Below are 16,659 nucleotides of genomic sequence, written 5' to 3'. Positions count from 1 at the left end.
GTTTTAAAATTTTTTTGTGTGAGGAAAGATTTCAAATCCATCGACACAAATCTATTCTTTTTTCTTTTTGGTTCACTACCTTTGTTTATCACAACATTTTTTTTTTTTTTTTTTATAAAATGTCAAAGTTACGGGTTTGTTCCTTTTTATTTTTTTTCTTTGCATATTTTTCCAAAAATATTAATATTTTACTCACATTTATTATTTTTATATTCTTTACATAATTTCCTATACTTCGCATAAAAAATATATTTTCAAATTATTTTCACGAAATAAACATACGTAGGAGATATATGCAAATTAGGAGATATATGCAAATTCTTATTGAATCTTTCTTTGTTTATAATAGCGTTGACTCTATATGTTCTATTCTACATATAATAAATAAAATCATTATTTACACAATATATATATATATTACGGATAGTATATATATATACAATGACCGATCTACGTTGGAGTTTGGGGGTCAATTCACCCTCCCAGTTCTTTTCAATTTTTTTTTTTTTTTTTAAGTGTAATTTTTTCTAATTTTATTTAGTAATCATATTTGTCCCTCCAATTTGGGATTAATATTCTACATAAATCTCCATATTATTATTATTTTAATTTATAATAATATATTTCCTTCGTCCCATAACAAATTATCCATTTTTTCATTTTAGTATGTCCCATAACAAAATATTCATTTTTTTTTCAAGTAACTGTAATATCTACCTAACATTACAAATACCGTTATAACTTACAATATATTACACAAATGTCATTACCTTTATATCACACATACTAATAAGGTTATTTTAGTCATTTCTACTTTATTCTTACTACATCATAATATAATACTAATCATTCTAAAATTACGTGCAAAAAACAAATAGATGTCTAGTTATGGGACGGATGGAGTATAATATTTTTATTTATAAATATATTATATAAAAAATAAAATATTTTATCTTAAATATTGTTTCCGTTCATTTTTTTTTCACAACCACATTATAGTATTAATAAAAATTGAAAAAGTTAAGATGACATCAAGTTGGTATAAATGAATCGATTAGAAAGTTCTTATATTATTTTTTTTACACGCAGAAACAACCGTTCAAATAAAATATAGGTTCGAAATAAGTTGAAACTAAAAATAAACGGTAGAAAAATGAAACAAATAAACATAATAATTTTGGCCCCCCGGAGCCGCAAAGCTGGTTCCGTCACTGTTTGTATATATATATAATGAGATGTCCTTTTTTGTCGGATCACTACAAGAAATTATCAATTTTGTAACGAAATTTTTTCGTTATTAAATTCACTTTTTCTATTACTAATGATATTAGAAACGGAATTAGAGATGGAATTATGTTAGTTACGTGAACTTTAGGAACGAAATTCCGTTACAAATATACTAATTTTTTTTGTAGTGGATTTAGAAAATTCGACAAAATAACAAAAACAAACAAATAAGCAATAAAAAAAAAAAAAAAATTATAGATTTGTTTCATTGTGTGCGTGCGCGTGCGTTTGTGTGTTTTTTGTTTTTTTTTTTTTATGATATTTTAAATTAAAAATAAATTATTTGAAGTAACCATAATCAATTTCTCCTATTTTTGATTTAGCCTATAACAAAATCCTTTTCTAAAAAATTTCACTTAAAATATTGAGGTGGGCTGAAATAGGCCCATTTGTTTTAAATTTATTTGGGCTTCATACCCAACAAATAGAATAAAGCCCATGTAACACAATTAATTATTTCTTGGAGTAACATATCTATCATTTTTCTAAGCTTCTTGGAGTAACACAAATATTTAGACATGTTTTTGGACTAATATTATCAAAAAATATAATTTATATAATACATATTATATACACTCGCGATAAGTTAACAATTCAAGAAAAAATATTATTTATATATTAGCGATATATTTTTCATATCTAAAATAAAAACACTTTAAACTAAAAATACAAACAAACTTATTCATTAGTATGACTATGTTCTTTTATTTTAAAAAAATTATGAATTTTTTCAATTAGTTATTGATAATTGGAAAAGGGTATTAAAGAGTTGTGATATTGTTTGGATTAAAAGATTTTTAAATATTTTATTAAAAAAATTATGTATTTTTATTAAAAAGAATATCAGTGGGTTTTTTTTTTTTAAGAATAATATCATCAATAAATAATGTAAAACTTTTTTTTTTAAAAAATGTGTATAGAAATAGAACCTATATTTCATATAGAAAACATATTTAAAATATTCAAATCCCAATGTAGATGGGTAGGGGTTTGTTTGGTTTTAATTTGAAATTAATTGAGGGTTTGATTTAATTTTTAATTTAAATAATATTATAATATAATATTTTGTAAAAAGATAGTATATATTTATTAAAAATTGTATGTAGGTGTTTAAAATACAATGCGTAAGTTATTACATAATGTGAAATGTTATTATAATCAAAATCTCAAAAAAATAAAATAAAATAATTAAAATGAAAGCTATTTATATATGCATATTTTACCTGTAATTATTCACTATGCTGACCATATATGAAATGAGATGTTGGCCCAAAGTATTGAACAGTTTTAAATTAGTATTTTAAACTATTTAATTTGTTACCGAATAAATTAATGTCAGCTGAAAATTTCAATTTGTAATATAAAAAATAATATTTTATATTAAATTTTAAATTTTTTGTGAGTGAATAATTATATTTATTGTGTTAATATATGTATATTATATTTTTTTAATAATATTTATAGAACTGACGCTTAAAAGACAATTTCTACTATTTGAATTTTTCGTATCTTTTTTAGAAAAATATATAATTTTTTTTTTTTCACAAAATATTCAATTATACATTATTTTAATACTAATTTCAAACTAAAATTTTTTTAAATCCTATTAAAAAAAATGCAACAAACCATATATATATATATAGAAAGACTTACAAAAAATATAGAAACAAAAAAAAAAAAGTAATTAATAATTATTGGACAAGAGTGCACATAAGTCAAGCCTATCTTTCTGAAATTTCAAACAAACTTATTTATCAATCAATCTGTCAAAATATTGTCATTTTTTCCAAATTGCTTCAAATGTTCACACCTTGAATATTCAAAAAAACAAAAAATAAAAAAATAAATACATATAATTTGAAATGATCATTATTTATGTCAACCACTTCCTAAACATCTTAATTTAGACAGTGATGTTTTGCTTAAAAAGAATTCCTAATTAATCTGAGAGTTTAATGATCATGTACACTCATATTTTTAATTAATCATGCCCTTAAGCGTGTTAATTAATTAATTATTTTTATTTAACATATATATTTTTTTTAGTTGAATTATTACTCTTCAAAAATTTCATATTTTGTTGATAATCGTTTCGATCATATATACTCACATGAAACATTATATATATATATATATGTGATTTGCTCGCTATTTTTTTGAGTGCATACTGAGTAAATTTTTAAGCTTAATACAATAGTTTGCAAATCAACTAGTCGGATAAGTTACATTAGGAAAATTCTATCTGACAAATTCTCTCGAACAAATTTAGGGTGTGTTCTTTTGGGGATTTTTCCAGATTTCTAATGTTCATCTAATTTTTTCCCTCCAAAAACATCAAATCAAACATTTATTTTTCATTTTTTATATTATACTAAAAATCAATTTTACATTCAAAAGATTATGGCAACACTATTTCTATCACATCGTACAACTATTCCAATTCAAAAATTTTACTATTCAAATCTCGATACAAAATCTAAACCCCCAAACAAATACACCCTTATAATTTTACAATCATAAGTTCACCCACATACCTTCCTTTATCGGACATATCACGCGCATATATATAATATATGTGTATATATATATATAGAGAGAGATAGAGAGAGAGATAGAGAGAGAGAGAAATCTTCTATTTGAAGAAACTTACTAATAATTGATAAAAGAGGCAAACCAACAGCAAGAGTTATCATGTTTTCTTATGCACTAAATTGAGACAACACTCCAAAATTTGACAGCACACCTCAAAATTGTAATAACAAAACCAACCATTGTCAACACCCAAACTATACATACTTCTCACTGAAAATCAAAATCACCCATACAAATATATATATATATATATAACTAAGGAAATCCCCAGAATTTCCTGATCATTGATCATCCTATTACATCGACCTATTTGAATATGTATGTATGTATATATATATATATGCAGAAGCAAATCTTTGTAGCTCCCATTTGTGGGCTCAGAACCCTTTGCTCGAAACCCCGCAATAATCTTTCTTGATGTCCTATTGTATTACAACCATCAACTAAAACCACTGTCTTGATCATCAAATCCATACAAATATATATCATATGTGTGTGTAGCGGTGGGCTTAATTAATTTGATCATTACCTCAAATGCAATTAAATCGATCGATCCAGATGAACTTTGAAATCGATCAATCAATCAATCAATCAATCAATCAATCCCTGTCAGTGTTTGGATCCCTCTGAATTTTCCTTGCCAGGGTTTTGCTGATCGTGATGATGATGATCAATGGAGCTGCCATTTTGACCTAATTGATGATAGAATTGAGTCAATGCCTGGAAATTCATTCCGCCGATATGTCCGTCTTGAGACAGGCCGAGCTCCAGGGCGGGCTGCGGCGGCGGCGGCGGAGGTTGACCTAATCCGGCGGCGGGGGGTGGAAATTCGAATCCATTGAAACCGATTTTGCCGACGCGATTGGCGGCGGCTAGGACAGCTGGCGAGCCGATTCCATTGAAGCTGCAGGACCAAATCCCCATTGATCTGCCGAGAAAATCTTCGCCGATCATGGCGGCGGCGGCGGGGGGGAGGGTGGAGTAGAGGAGGCCGGAGGAGACGGAGCTGCCCTGCTCCGATGCGGATTCAGCGGCGGCGGCGGAGGACATGGCGGAGGCGGGAATGGTGCCGGTGCCGGTGGCGGCGATGATGGACGGCTCGGATTGCTGCAGCAGCCACTGGATGGTCTCGCCGTCGGTCTTGTGGCCGAGCTCGCGAGTCAGCTGGAAGATCCGGGCGGCGCAGAGCGCCGGAATTCTGATCCGGCGGCCGCGGCCCTCGACCTTCTTGTGGCGGTCCTTGTTGGAGGCCCGCTTGGCGACGGCGAGGTGGGGGCGGCGCGGCTTGTGGTCGGCTGCTTCGTCTTCAAAATTGGGCGGCGGCTTTGATGGCGGCTTGGCTTCCATTGCAGGAAGAGCCGAGAAATAATATGGGATTGGGGCCTCTAATTCATTCATCAATGGGACACCCACACCCACACCCACACCCACACACATGTAAAAGAAATTTAATTCCACCAATAATTTATTATTTATTATATATAATTGAAAATAAAATAAAGTTATTACTATTTTTATTGTTTTGATGTTTTTAGGGTTTACCATTGGTTTTTTTTTTTTTTAAAAAAAAAATTGCAATAATTGGAGGATGTCTTAAAGAATGTTTTTGGTGTGATGAACAGTGAATATGAAGCAAAAGGGTTTTGCTTTATTTATTTATTTATATATTTTTTCTCGTAACTTTTGCTTTTGTGTTAGTCGTATGATTTGATGAATTAATTTATTCAATGATAAATTACGCCGTTATTTAGGGTTTCTTTATTATTTTTAAAATATTGAATTGAATGGAGTAAACAAAATAAAAAATAAAAATAAAATTATAAAAATGATAATGAACACACAGATGTACAGTTGATGTGAAGTTTGCAATATCCTCTTATCCACAGACAAACACAGCTCTATCTGTTTGTTTGATTCAAAATAAATATGATCATTTATCAAAGGTATTTTGCTTTTCTTTAAAAAAATAATAAAAATATTAATTTATTAACTAGCTATCCATCTGTGTCATGATTAATTCCATCTTCTAATCTTCTTTTATTTGTATTTTATTTTTTTTATTATTATTTTTTAATGTTGTTCGTATTACACTATATATATATATATATAGTATAATTATTGGAAGAACTTTTTGCCAGGCTAAGTTTTTAAACTAGCTTAAATTGGAAAGAATCTTGCAGTTGAAGGAATTTTCCATAATTATAGACTTCGGAGTAATTAATAAATTAATAAATAAATATAAAATGTGTGACATTAAATAAATCAATAAATAAAATTGATTAGTTTGGTGACAACTGTACCGTTTGAATTAAATAAATGTCAATACATGTCGTTTATATATATATATATATATATAACTTGGGTTCGGATATGATCTTCAATTACAACTATAGGACCTGATAATAAATGAACGATCAAAATTTCGATTATTTTCAGACGCAAAAAGAAAAATTATGCGCGCTCCGCCAATGTCGATCGATTCGAGAAAATATACTAGTAAACTTAAAACTTGGAAGAAGATGAATCAAAATAATATGCATTTCCTTGAGTACTAGCACAATATGGTTGAAGATGGAATTCAATAAAGTCATGAACTCAAATTATTATTATTATTTTTTTTATTTATCGGGGAAAGTAACGTAGAATTGATTTATTTTACATCATATTTGTATTCATTGAACATCATATTATATGTATGAATACAACATAAATTTATTAGTTATCTAGTAACTTGGTGGTCGTATTAAGAGTTATTGAATTATAACCAAAATCGATAGAAAATACGGATATTCAATGACATGTTTCGAAGCTTTAATTCTACATTATTTATCAAATTCAATAGTTATGCATATAATTTAACGGGAATAAAAACAATCGAAATTATTTCATTGAGTCGATTTTAGATTTTATTGTGTGTGAGAATAAATATTACGTAAATAAATATTGCCTAAAAAAAGTATCATATTTCACGAAATAGTGTAATTAATAATTTTCAAAATAATTCCATTAAATTATTTATATTTGATGCTCAAATGTACATTAGAAAGCAAAAAAGTCAACTTACTCAAAAAAGTAATATTTCACATGTATAAAAGATTGCATTATATTGAGATTTATTGAACATCACTGAAGAAATATACCTTGAGTCTAGTTTCTTATAAAACATCATATTAGTACTATGATGACATTATACTTGACAATACTATACATCATTACGTTTTTTTATAGGTAAACTATTACCTAAAATTAAAATCACGATTAATCGGTGGTTTTAGAAATCAAAATCTAAATTGATTTTATTAAATTGGATACCAGACACCACATTATATCAAAATTTAGAAGTGTCGACATTTATAATTCAATCTTACTTCCGCTTAAATTAGAGATAATATCCAAAAAAAAATGAAGAGTTGATACGCCCCTTAAATCAAACCAAATACAATTATTTTATCAATTATTTTAACATAAGATAATAGTATAGAATAAATATTCATTTATGTGATGGGTGAAAATAAATATTTAGTATTTACCTATACAATGTTTATGCTAAGTTAACATCATAATTTTATGATACGTATATCAATTCATGATACTATGTGTATCATAATTTACAACGTTGTGATAGACATCATCTAGACTATATCTATACACTATAATAATACTCCCTCCGTCCCATAACAAACTATTTATTTTTTCATTATAGTGTCCCATAACAAAGTATCTATTTCATTTTTCAGTAATTGTACTATCTATCTAACATTACAAATACCCTTACAACTTACAATATATTATACAAATGCCATTACATTTATATCACACAATACTAATAAGGTTATTTTAGTCATTTCTATTTTATTCCTACTAAATCCCAATATAATATTAATATTTCTAAAACCCCGTGCAAAAAGCAAATTGATACATAGTTATGAGATGGGGGAGTATAATGTAGGAATCAAACAACAAAATTGATATAGATTTGAGTTATGCATACAAATGATAGTTCTATCTATTACAAAACCAACGCAGATAATTTTTTCATCAAGTATCTTAATACAAACAACTTATAGTCGATATCCCAATAATCTATTAACTTTCAAATTGGATTTACACATTTAAGCATCGAATAACAAAAATGAAACCCCTAAAGTATGTACCCTTAATAAAATTCCTCAGGGAGTTGCCGCTAGACTGAAATAGTTTATCGTTATTGAAATCGGCAACCTTCCTGGGGACACACAGAACTTGTATTGTACTTAGTTTTTTTTGGCTTGAGCTTCAACGATGGCTATGGAACTAGATTCGTTGTTTTGGCCATACGGCGGCGCGGCTCTGTAGTCGACGACAGGACTGGAACAATTGCGGCGGGGTGGCTGAAAATCGTGAATAAGGGTTTCCGGTCTGATGGGATTAGGGCTCGAGTTATTTTGGTGGACGATAGAAGGCGAACGGCGGCAATGGTGTGTGGTTGACGGCAGGAGGGGAAGACGGCGGCGGCGTGGTTGGGAGATTCGTGGGGGGAGTAATTTTGCACGAGGGTTAGGGCTAAGTGAATTTTTGGAGAGTGGGGGTTATTTCATTTAGTACGTAATTGTATATTGTTAATTATGGAAAAACTTTTAATTGAGGAATATTCTGAAATTAATACATAACAATATTAATTCGAGATTATGATGATGATTTCCAAAAATAATTCCGTTGATTGAGGTTAAATTTGGTTCACGAGTAGGTTTGGAATTTTGAGAAATCATAAGTCAAACTTACTCAATATAATGAATATTTCCCTTGTTAAAAATATTGCATCATATTATGAATTTGTAAACATCAAAATAAGATAGTATATATTATCTATATTTTACCTTGACATCATGCTAGGGATACTATGACAGCATATGGAAAATATATGTACATCATTACGTTTTTCAAATATTGTTTTATTTGAAAAGAATTTAATTGCATATATTTCTAATTTAGGTAGGTTAATGTTTCCATTTATAACGTAATTTATTATCATATTTATTTTTTTTAATTAATTGACATTTAATTACATCTTTTCAAAATTTCTAAAGTACCCTCACTGAATAACAACCATTAGATCGAGATGAATTTTGATCGAACGGACATGATGAGTTCAGGATGGTCCTAAATTTTATATAAGATCAGGAGTATACCAGTAACTATATACCTAGCTGGACAATCAAAATGTGTGTTTTTATATTTGAATTTAACTTTGAGAATTTATAAATATAAAAATGTAAATTGAATTAATATTTGATAATGTTTCAAAAAATTTGCAAATAATATATAAATAGAAAATTTTATATTATATTTGATCATTTTGATTTTTGATTTTTTATTTTTGATAAGTGGTACTAAATCATATTTTTATAGTATATATGTGTGTGAGTGTAGGTATGTTTAGTTGTATTTGTTTTATATATTTAGTTTCAATTTTTAATATTTTAAAGTAAAAAAGAATTATTTATTGTATATTTAAAAAATATATATTAAATAATTATAAAGATACAAGTGAACATGCCTTATATTTTGTTATATATTACTACTTCCTTCAGCGTATTTGATTAGTGATACTATATTTAAGATGACGGCAGTTATAGTACTGATTTGATCAAATCAACAATAATTATTAAATTATTATAAGTATATATTATATTACATACAATTACATATTGTGCTATGATATAATATATTAACATTTATTGTGTTAGTTAAATATTGTATTGTGCTATATAATTTGCTTATTGCACTATGGTACTAAAATTATAATCTATTGTGTTGAAATGAGAATTATATTTTGCAACCTCTAATTATATAAGTTTTATTAAAATATTTTTTATATATTATATTAAGATGTGCTAATTTCTTTATAAATATGTGATGATTGAGTTAAAATATATTATGCTAAAATTAGAATTATATATATTTTTATATGTAATTATATAATATGCTATTAAAATACTCAATCCGTTCACTTTAAATGTTTACGTTTGTTTTTTGTTTGTTGATACTTCTATTAGTGTCTTATAATACATATATAATAACATTTGTATAAAAAATTATACAAATATAAATGTATTTTAATGTTACGTACAATAACGCAAAACGTAAATTATAAATGTATTTTTAATGTTACGTACAATAACGCAAAACGTAAATGTAAACTTATTAAGTGGACGGAGAAATGACGAGGTCGTCAAAAGAGACGATGAACATGCACTACCATCAGGTCCGATTACTCGAAATCGTACCAAGAAGTTTCAAACTAATATTATGGCATTAGTTCTACACTTGGAAGAGGAAAACATGCACAAAGTTGAAGCATGGAGGCCAATGGGAAGAGCATTGTCAACGTTGAAGTGCATCCACCCTTGAAGACCACAATTTATAACACCCATGGAGTTTTTACTCACATCATTACCCATGTGGGATAAGAGGTGTTTTATTTTATTTAATAAAGTAGGCTCCTTTAAAATAATTAATTGGATATCTCTTATTTAGTTAATTAGTGGGATATAAATAATATATAATTTTGTCTCACATTGGTTGTAGAGTCCTTTTGCTAAGCTAGTCTCCCTATAAATAAGGCACTTGGCTTCACTTGTTAGATACCTTGAAAATTATATCAATTAAAGTTTCTTTTTATTCCATTATATTGGAATTAGTGTGTGAGCGAGGGTTACCCTTGCATACGTGTATCATTCTGAAACCGGGTCCTTGGGTTGATTCCTTGGCTTCGTGGCTTTCGAAACCGACCGGAGTTTCTAGCCAAATCGTTCGAGTCTCCATTGGTTTAGAGGTGTTGGTTTTAGGCAACGCTTGGGTTCACATCCGATCGATTGACGAATCGGACACCGGTAATATTTTTTTTATATTTAGTTTTTTATTTGAATTTAGTTTTAAGTTTCGGTTAGTTTAGTTTAGTTACTTGGGCTGCGTCAAGAAAATATATGTTAATTGGGTCAAATCTAACACCATATTTATTTGATCCAATCAGCATGGTAACGAAAGTGATTTAAGATTATAAAATTTAATAAATTAATAATAATAAATTATGATATTATTTTATTATTATTTTTTATGAATAATTTTAATATTTTTATAATAAAAATTTATATATATAACTAAAAATATTAATAAAATATTACATTCATTTTTTTCTAATTTTTTTTTTAAAAAAAAATCACATTAAACACTCATTTTTATTTTTTACTTAAATAATTGCCATTATTCTCAATAGATAAATTGTAATTGGATAATTTCATTGTTATTTCAAATTATGATGGAGAAAAGCTAGCTTGAAAATAGACAATTATTCCTTACATACAAATGTATAATAATTGAATTTTTTTAATTTTTACTGTATATTATCCATAGACTATAGTAACATAAAAAAAATAGAAAAAAGTTTGTATATAATTTGTTTAAATTTAGATGAAAAAGATTTAATTTAAAATTTTATTTAAATAATATTTAATTTAATATTATATTAAAAAATACCGTTTCTTATAAACGCAAAGTACGAATAATAATTTTAAAAAATAGAATGTAAAGAAAAACTATGCTGCATCATGCCCACTGCCAAATTAACTTAAAAAAATATGGATATATATATATATATTAAAACTACCTATGCTTAATAAATAAATGATTAAATAATACAAAGACAATGATTATTTAACTACCTAAATAAAGTACTCACAAAAATTAAATAAACATTGATAAGCATCCAATTGGGTGGGTTGGGTGGCCGCTACTCTACTCTTGTAGATGCTATAAGTACATATCACATACTATATTGCAATTAGTCTATCTTTTGGCCATTCAATTTTAAAAATATTGTACTATATAATTATTAATTATTATAATAAAGTGTTATTTCTAATTTATTTTTTCCATTCAATTTAAAAAATATATTGTATTATATAAAATTTATAATAAAGTGTTATTTTAAATATTCTTATGTGATGAAATATTGAAATTAAAAAATACTATTTTTTATTCTAACTTTTTAATATTGAGTATTTTATGTATTGACAATTTGTTTTTAAAAAAAAAATTATTGTATCTATTTTACATCAATATGTGCAATTGAATAACAAAACAAAATTAATTTAAATAATTTAAATGCAATTAACACAAGAAAAATGTCATAATAATAAAAATTTTAATATAAATCATCCGTCAAATTTCTCAAATTTAATTGTTGGTAGAAATTATTCTATATAACATACCAAAATTTATACCGCATGTGGTGTACCGTATCAAAATTTATTGCGACGATTCACACACACCAAATCGCGACAAACACAAATGAATCCTCTATTTAATTTTGATTCTAGTGATTAGGGTCATCATCACTCATATGTTGAGTAACTTCCTGCAAAAAATAATAATAACAAATATGTATATATATATATAACAAGTTAGTTAAAACTTACAAAAATATTAATTAAAGTTTCACAACTATACAAAATAATATACAATTAAACAAATGTATCATAATGTATATTTTCATACATCATACAAATTTATTATATAACAAAACTTTAGTACTCATATATGCAGGGATTATACTACAATGATATATTTCCAATTTCAACAGGTTTTTAGATATAACATCTTAAATAAAATGAAAGTGTACAACATGTTGTGTTCTATCATAAAATAAAAAGTTTTATATAATTATATTCCAAATTGACTGTATGAAAATACAGTGACAATATTTTGCAAATAACCATAATACCTCTTTTAGTGCTTTAATTATTGCTACATAGTCAGATTCAGCTGTAAACAAAACTATTATATGTTGCAATTGCAATTTCTAGTTAAAACAAGTACCACAAAAAGTAAAAATATAAAAAGTAGTAGATTTACGTATATCTCTACCATTAGCATAATTTGAGTCCACAAAATCCTATAAGTTCATACTTTCGGAACATATTCCAAAACTAAACTAACATTAAAAATACCAACGAAATATCTAAATAACTACTTTAAAACATATCAATTTCTAGACCCGGGTTAGACATATATCTAATTAGGCAACTTACTTAAGCTAAGTCTGACCTAGTGCTCACTATAAGGTACATGACTGACTCTAACGCATTAGAATAAGGAACTCGTTACATATATTTACAATTTGATTCTGATATTGAACATTGGTCCCAACTTAAAACAACGTCACAAGTCATAGAAATATACATAGATTTGGCATCACATATAGATAATTTTTTAATAATTTTTGAAATATAATTGGACTGGTTAAAAAATAGTCTATTATTTTTCCCATTTCTAAGATTCTAACAATACTCATGCAAAAAAATTACTTTTGCATCTCTCAATAATTTCATGCCAAAATTATCATATAAACACTTATTCACTGCTCAATCAATTTCAAACATGGACTAATAATTAACATATATGAAAAGAAAAACATATTGATTTTTAATAGTTTTAAAATATATGCAATAATCAAATTTGCTCTTTGAAAATTTTAAAATTTTGATATAATTGTCAAATTTGATGTTTCTTAGAGACTATTTTAAATTATACAAAGATTTATTTAATAAAAAAACATAATCGACTTTGTTTTTGTCAAGAAACCTTCCGGGTTATTTCAAATATATCTTTTCATTTAAATCACCATGTAAAAAACTAGTTTTCATATCAATAATTGCATGTTAAAATTATCACATAAATACTTAGTCACTTGATCAATCAATTTCAAATATAGACTAATAATCAACACAATGAGGAAAAAAAATGCTAATTTTTAATGGTTTTAAACTATAAACAATAATCAAATTTGCTCTTTAAAAAAATTCCAAATCTTTCGTACAATTTTCAAATTTGATATTCCGTTATTTTAGACACTGTTTTAAATCATACAAGAATTTATTTAATAAACAAAAATAATCAATTTTCTTTTTATCAATAAATTATTCAAGTTATTTCACATAGATCTTTTCATTTAAATCACCGTATAAGAAAGTAGTTTTCACATTCAATAATTTCATGTCAAAGTTATCAAACAAAAACTTACTCATTTGATCAATCAATTTCAAAGATGGATTAATAATCAATGTATTTAACATATAAGAGAAAAAATAAAAAGACTAATTTTCAATAGTTTTAAAATATAAGTAATAATAAAATTTGCTCTTTGAAAATTCTTAAATTTTCATACAATTGTAAAATTTGAAGTTCTATTGTCGTGGTGACTATTTCAAATCATATAAAGATTTATTTAATAAAAAAATATAATCGAATTTATCTTTATCAATAAATTTTTTGGGTTATTTCATATAAATATTCACATTTAAATCACCATCTAAGCAAACAATTTTCACATCAAACTGTTTTAGTTTTCAATTGAAAAAAGCAAATAATGTCGACATAAGACGAACAATAGTAAATTTGACAACTAGGGCAAATATTTCATCATAATTTATTTACGTTTTTGTGTAATTTTTTTTTTTTTACTAACTTATCCTTAAACTTAATACCACTATTTTCTATTTTAACCTTATAAATCCACTTACAATCTAAAGGAAATTACTTATGTAGCTTAGAAAATAAATTCATATTTTATTATCAATTAATTAGTTCATTTCATATTTCATTGTTTTTAACTATTGTAAAATTATTTTCAAAATTTATAATATTTCTAAAAACATAGGTTCATTTCCATTTAAGTTCTAAAAAATACAAAAGATAAAAGATCATATCATAATCACTTTAGAAGTCAACCTACGAACTCTTTTAAACTTATCTCTTGTTAGCCGGTAACTTCTAACTTATTATGATTATTATTACCAAAATCATATTCAATTTCACTTTTAACCAAAATTATAATCACTTTCAGATTATTTTTGAATATTTTCAAATTTAGAAACACTTTGCTCACTAGTAGGCTGTTCGATAAGGAAATCGGATATATTTTCAGTATTTTCTATCTCTTCAATACTTGTTAAATTGTATTCCATTTTTTGGGAGTACTACTCAAATCCGATTTTTTTTATTAGTTTCAGAACTAGCTAAATTAAAAATTGTAATTTTCAAACATGACTTCTTTCTTGTTAAATGTCATATTCCTACTAATTTGAAATCGGATATAAAACTAAGCCAAAATTTATAACCCTTAACAACTGCATAACTATATTTTTTTGGGTGAAAACCGGTGGTTTGAAATAAAGGGCGGTATTCAATAAATGCATTTTTTGTGTCATATGAGTGTATAAATTCAGATGAGGAGAGGCGTCCGTATACGCAAAGAAAAATCTGCACAAAAGAAGGATTTGCGGATTTGTGAGAAAAATGATTTGCACAAAAGAAGTAATGGAAGGTGCAAAGTCTGATGGAGTCTTTTGGGTTACGCGCAACTCATGATGGACTCTACTTGACGTAATCGGTTAAAATACAAAAAAATAAATAAAAAAAAAATACTACCTCCGTTCAATAAGAAGGATATCATTTGTCTTTTATATCATTATACTTAACATTAAAATATTTTTATATTTGTATAATTTATTCCACAAATGTTATTGTATTTGTATTATAAGAGACTAATAAAATGCATAGAAATGCAAATACAAATGCATAACTTTTCTACAAATTTCATTATAATTTATGTCATTTGATATAATTTTGAATACCAAAATTATCAAAACCAGGTACTACAAAATTCTAAATCATTACAAGCTCTCAAATATTTAATTTTTCTACAAATTTCATTATCAACTTGAATTTTTTATTTTTTAAAAATCTCAAAAATATCAAATTTATTTTTCGTTAAGAAAATCTAAATCTTTATTGAAAAATCATTAATTATAGATAAAAAACACTTAGATCCACCATGTATAGGTTCACTTTTATGGTGGGCCCCACGTAAATCAGAATGAAAATAGTTTAACATATTTTTGGACTGATCATATTTTTTACTAGGGAATATGGGAAATAGTATCATATACACAATTATCACAAAAGATCACATCATTAAATTTTACATTACCAAAATAATGAATTTTATGCAAAATCTCTAAGCTCTTATTGCTAATGTGTCTTAATTTCTTATGCCACAATTCGCAATCATCACTAACAGAATTTACAAAATTTTCACACGTATTCATGGGTTCATCCGAAATCACATAAATATTATTACAAATTTCAGTTTTAAAAACAACTAAAGATCATTTTGTACTTGTCATATAATAGGACCTCCGTTTACCCTCTAATCCTAATCAACTAGAGCGACACAAAATAACAAGTTATTTGACAAATTTGGAACGTGTCATACATTGTTCAATTTTGATACAAACTTAGGAGTATTAACTTTTAAATTAATACTACAAATTCTAAGCGCATTCAAAATACTACTATTAGTCTGGAAACAATACAATTTAACACTTTGTATTCACAAAAAAAAAAAAAAAAAAAAAAATTTAAAGAAGTAATATGATATGCGCAACCAAAATGCATAAATCATTCATAATAAGATCTAAAAGAAAATCTACCCCTCATGAACATAACATTCCCCGAAGATTGATTAGATTTATTAATTTGTAAATCTAATTTTTTGTTTTTTAAATCATTAATAATGATATCTAATATCATATTATCAAACTTATATTTTATAGAAGATTTTATATCAAAATATATGTTATGTATGACATTTAACAAAACTACAATACTATAATCATTATATTTTTTTATCACCAGTAACCTTTTATGTCTTGTATAAATCTTTTAAAATATAGAAATTTT

The 16,659-nt window shown here is 26.2% G+C and overlaps 1 protein-coding gene across 1 annotated transcript; it reads right to left on the bottom strand.

Moving 5' to 3' along the window:
• Window positions 1-3,962: 3,962 nt before the first annotated feature.
• Window positions 3,963-5,331, bottom strand: LOC127245736 (transcription factor TCP20-like). The gene is made up of 2 exons (XM_051266769.1): window positions 4,409-5,331; window positions 3,963-4,301 (listed from the first exon to the last, which is right to left on the bottom strand). Exon 1 carries the CDS (start codon window positions 5,314-5,316, stop codon window positions 4,489-4,491), a length of 828 nt encoding a protein of 275 aa, XP_051122726.1. The 5' UTR covers window positions 5,317-5,331; the 3' UTR covers window positions 3,963-4,301; window positions 4,409-4,488.
• Between the last annotated feature and the right edge of the window lie 11,328 nt (window positions 5,332-16,659).

This window comes from Andrographis paniculata, unplaced genomic scaffold (genome assembly GCF_009805555.1).
Source record: "Andrographis paniculata isolate CXL003 unplaced genomic scaffold, ASM980555v1 Contig22END, whole genome shotgun sequence".
NCBI lineage: Eukaryota > Viridiplantae > Streptophyta > Magnoliopsida > Lamiales > Acanthaceae > Andrographis > Andrographis paniculata.
Note: the sequence above shows the minus strand (reverse complement) of the source record. Positions and strands in the feature narration are given on the sequence as shown.

What these genes read in the sequence shown, in the direction of transcription:
- LOC127245736 (XM_051266769.1), bottom strand. Translation starts at nt 5,316, where the DNA reads ATGTGTGTGGGTGTGGGTGTGGGTGTGGGTGTCCCATTGATGAATGAA.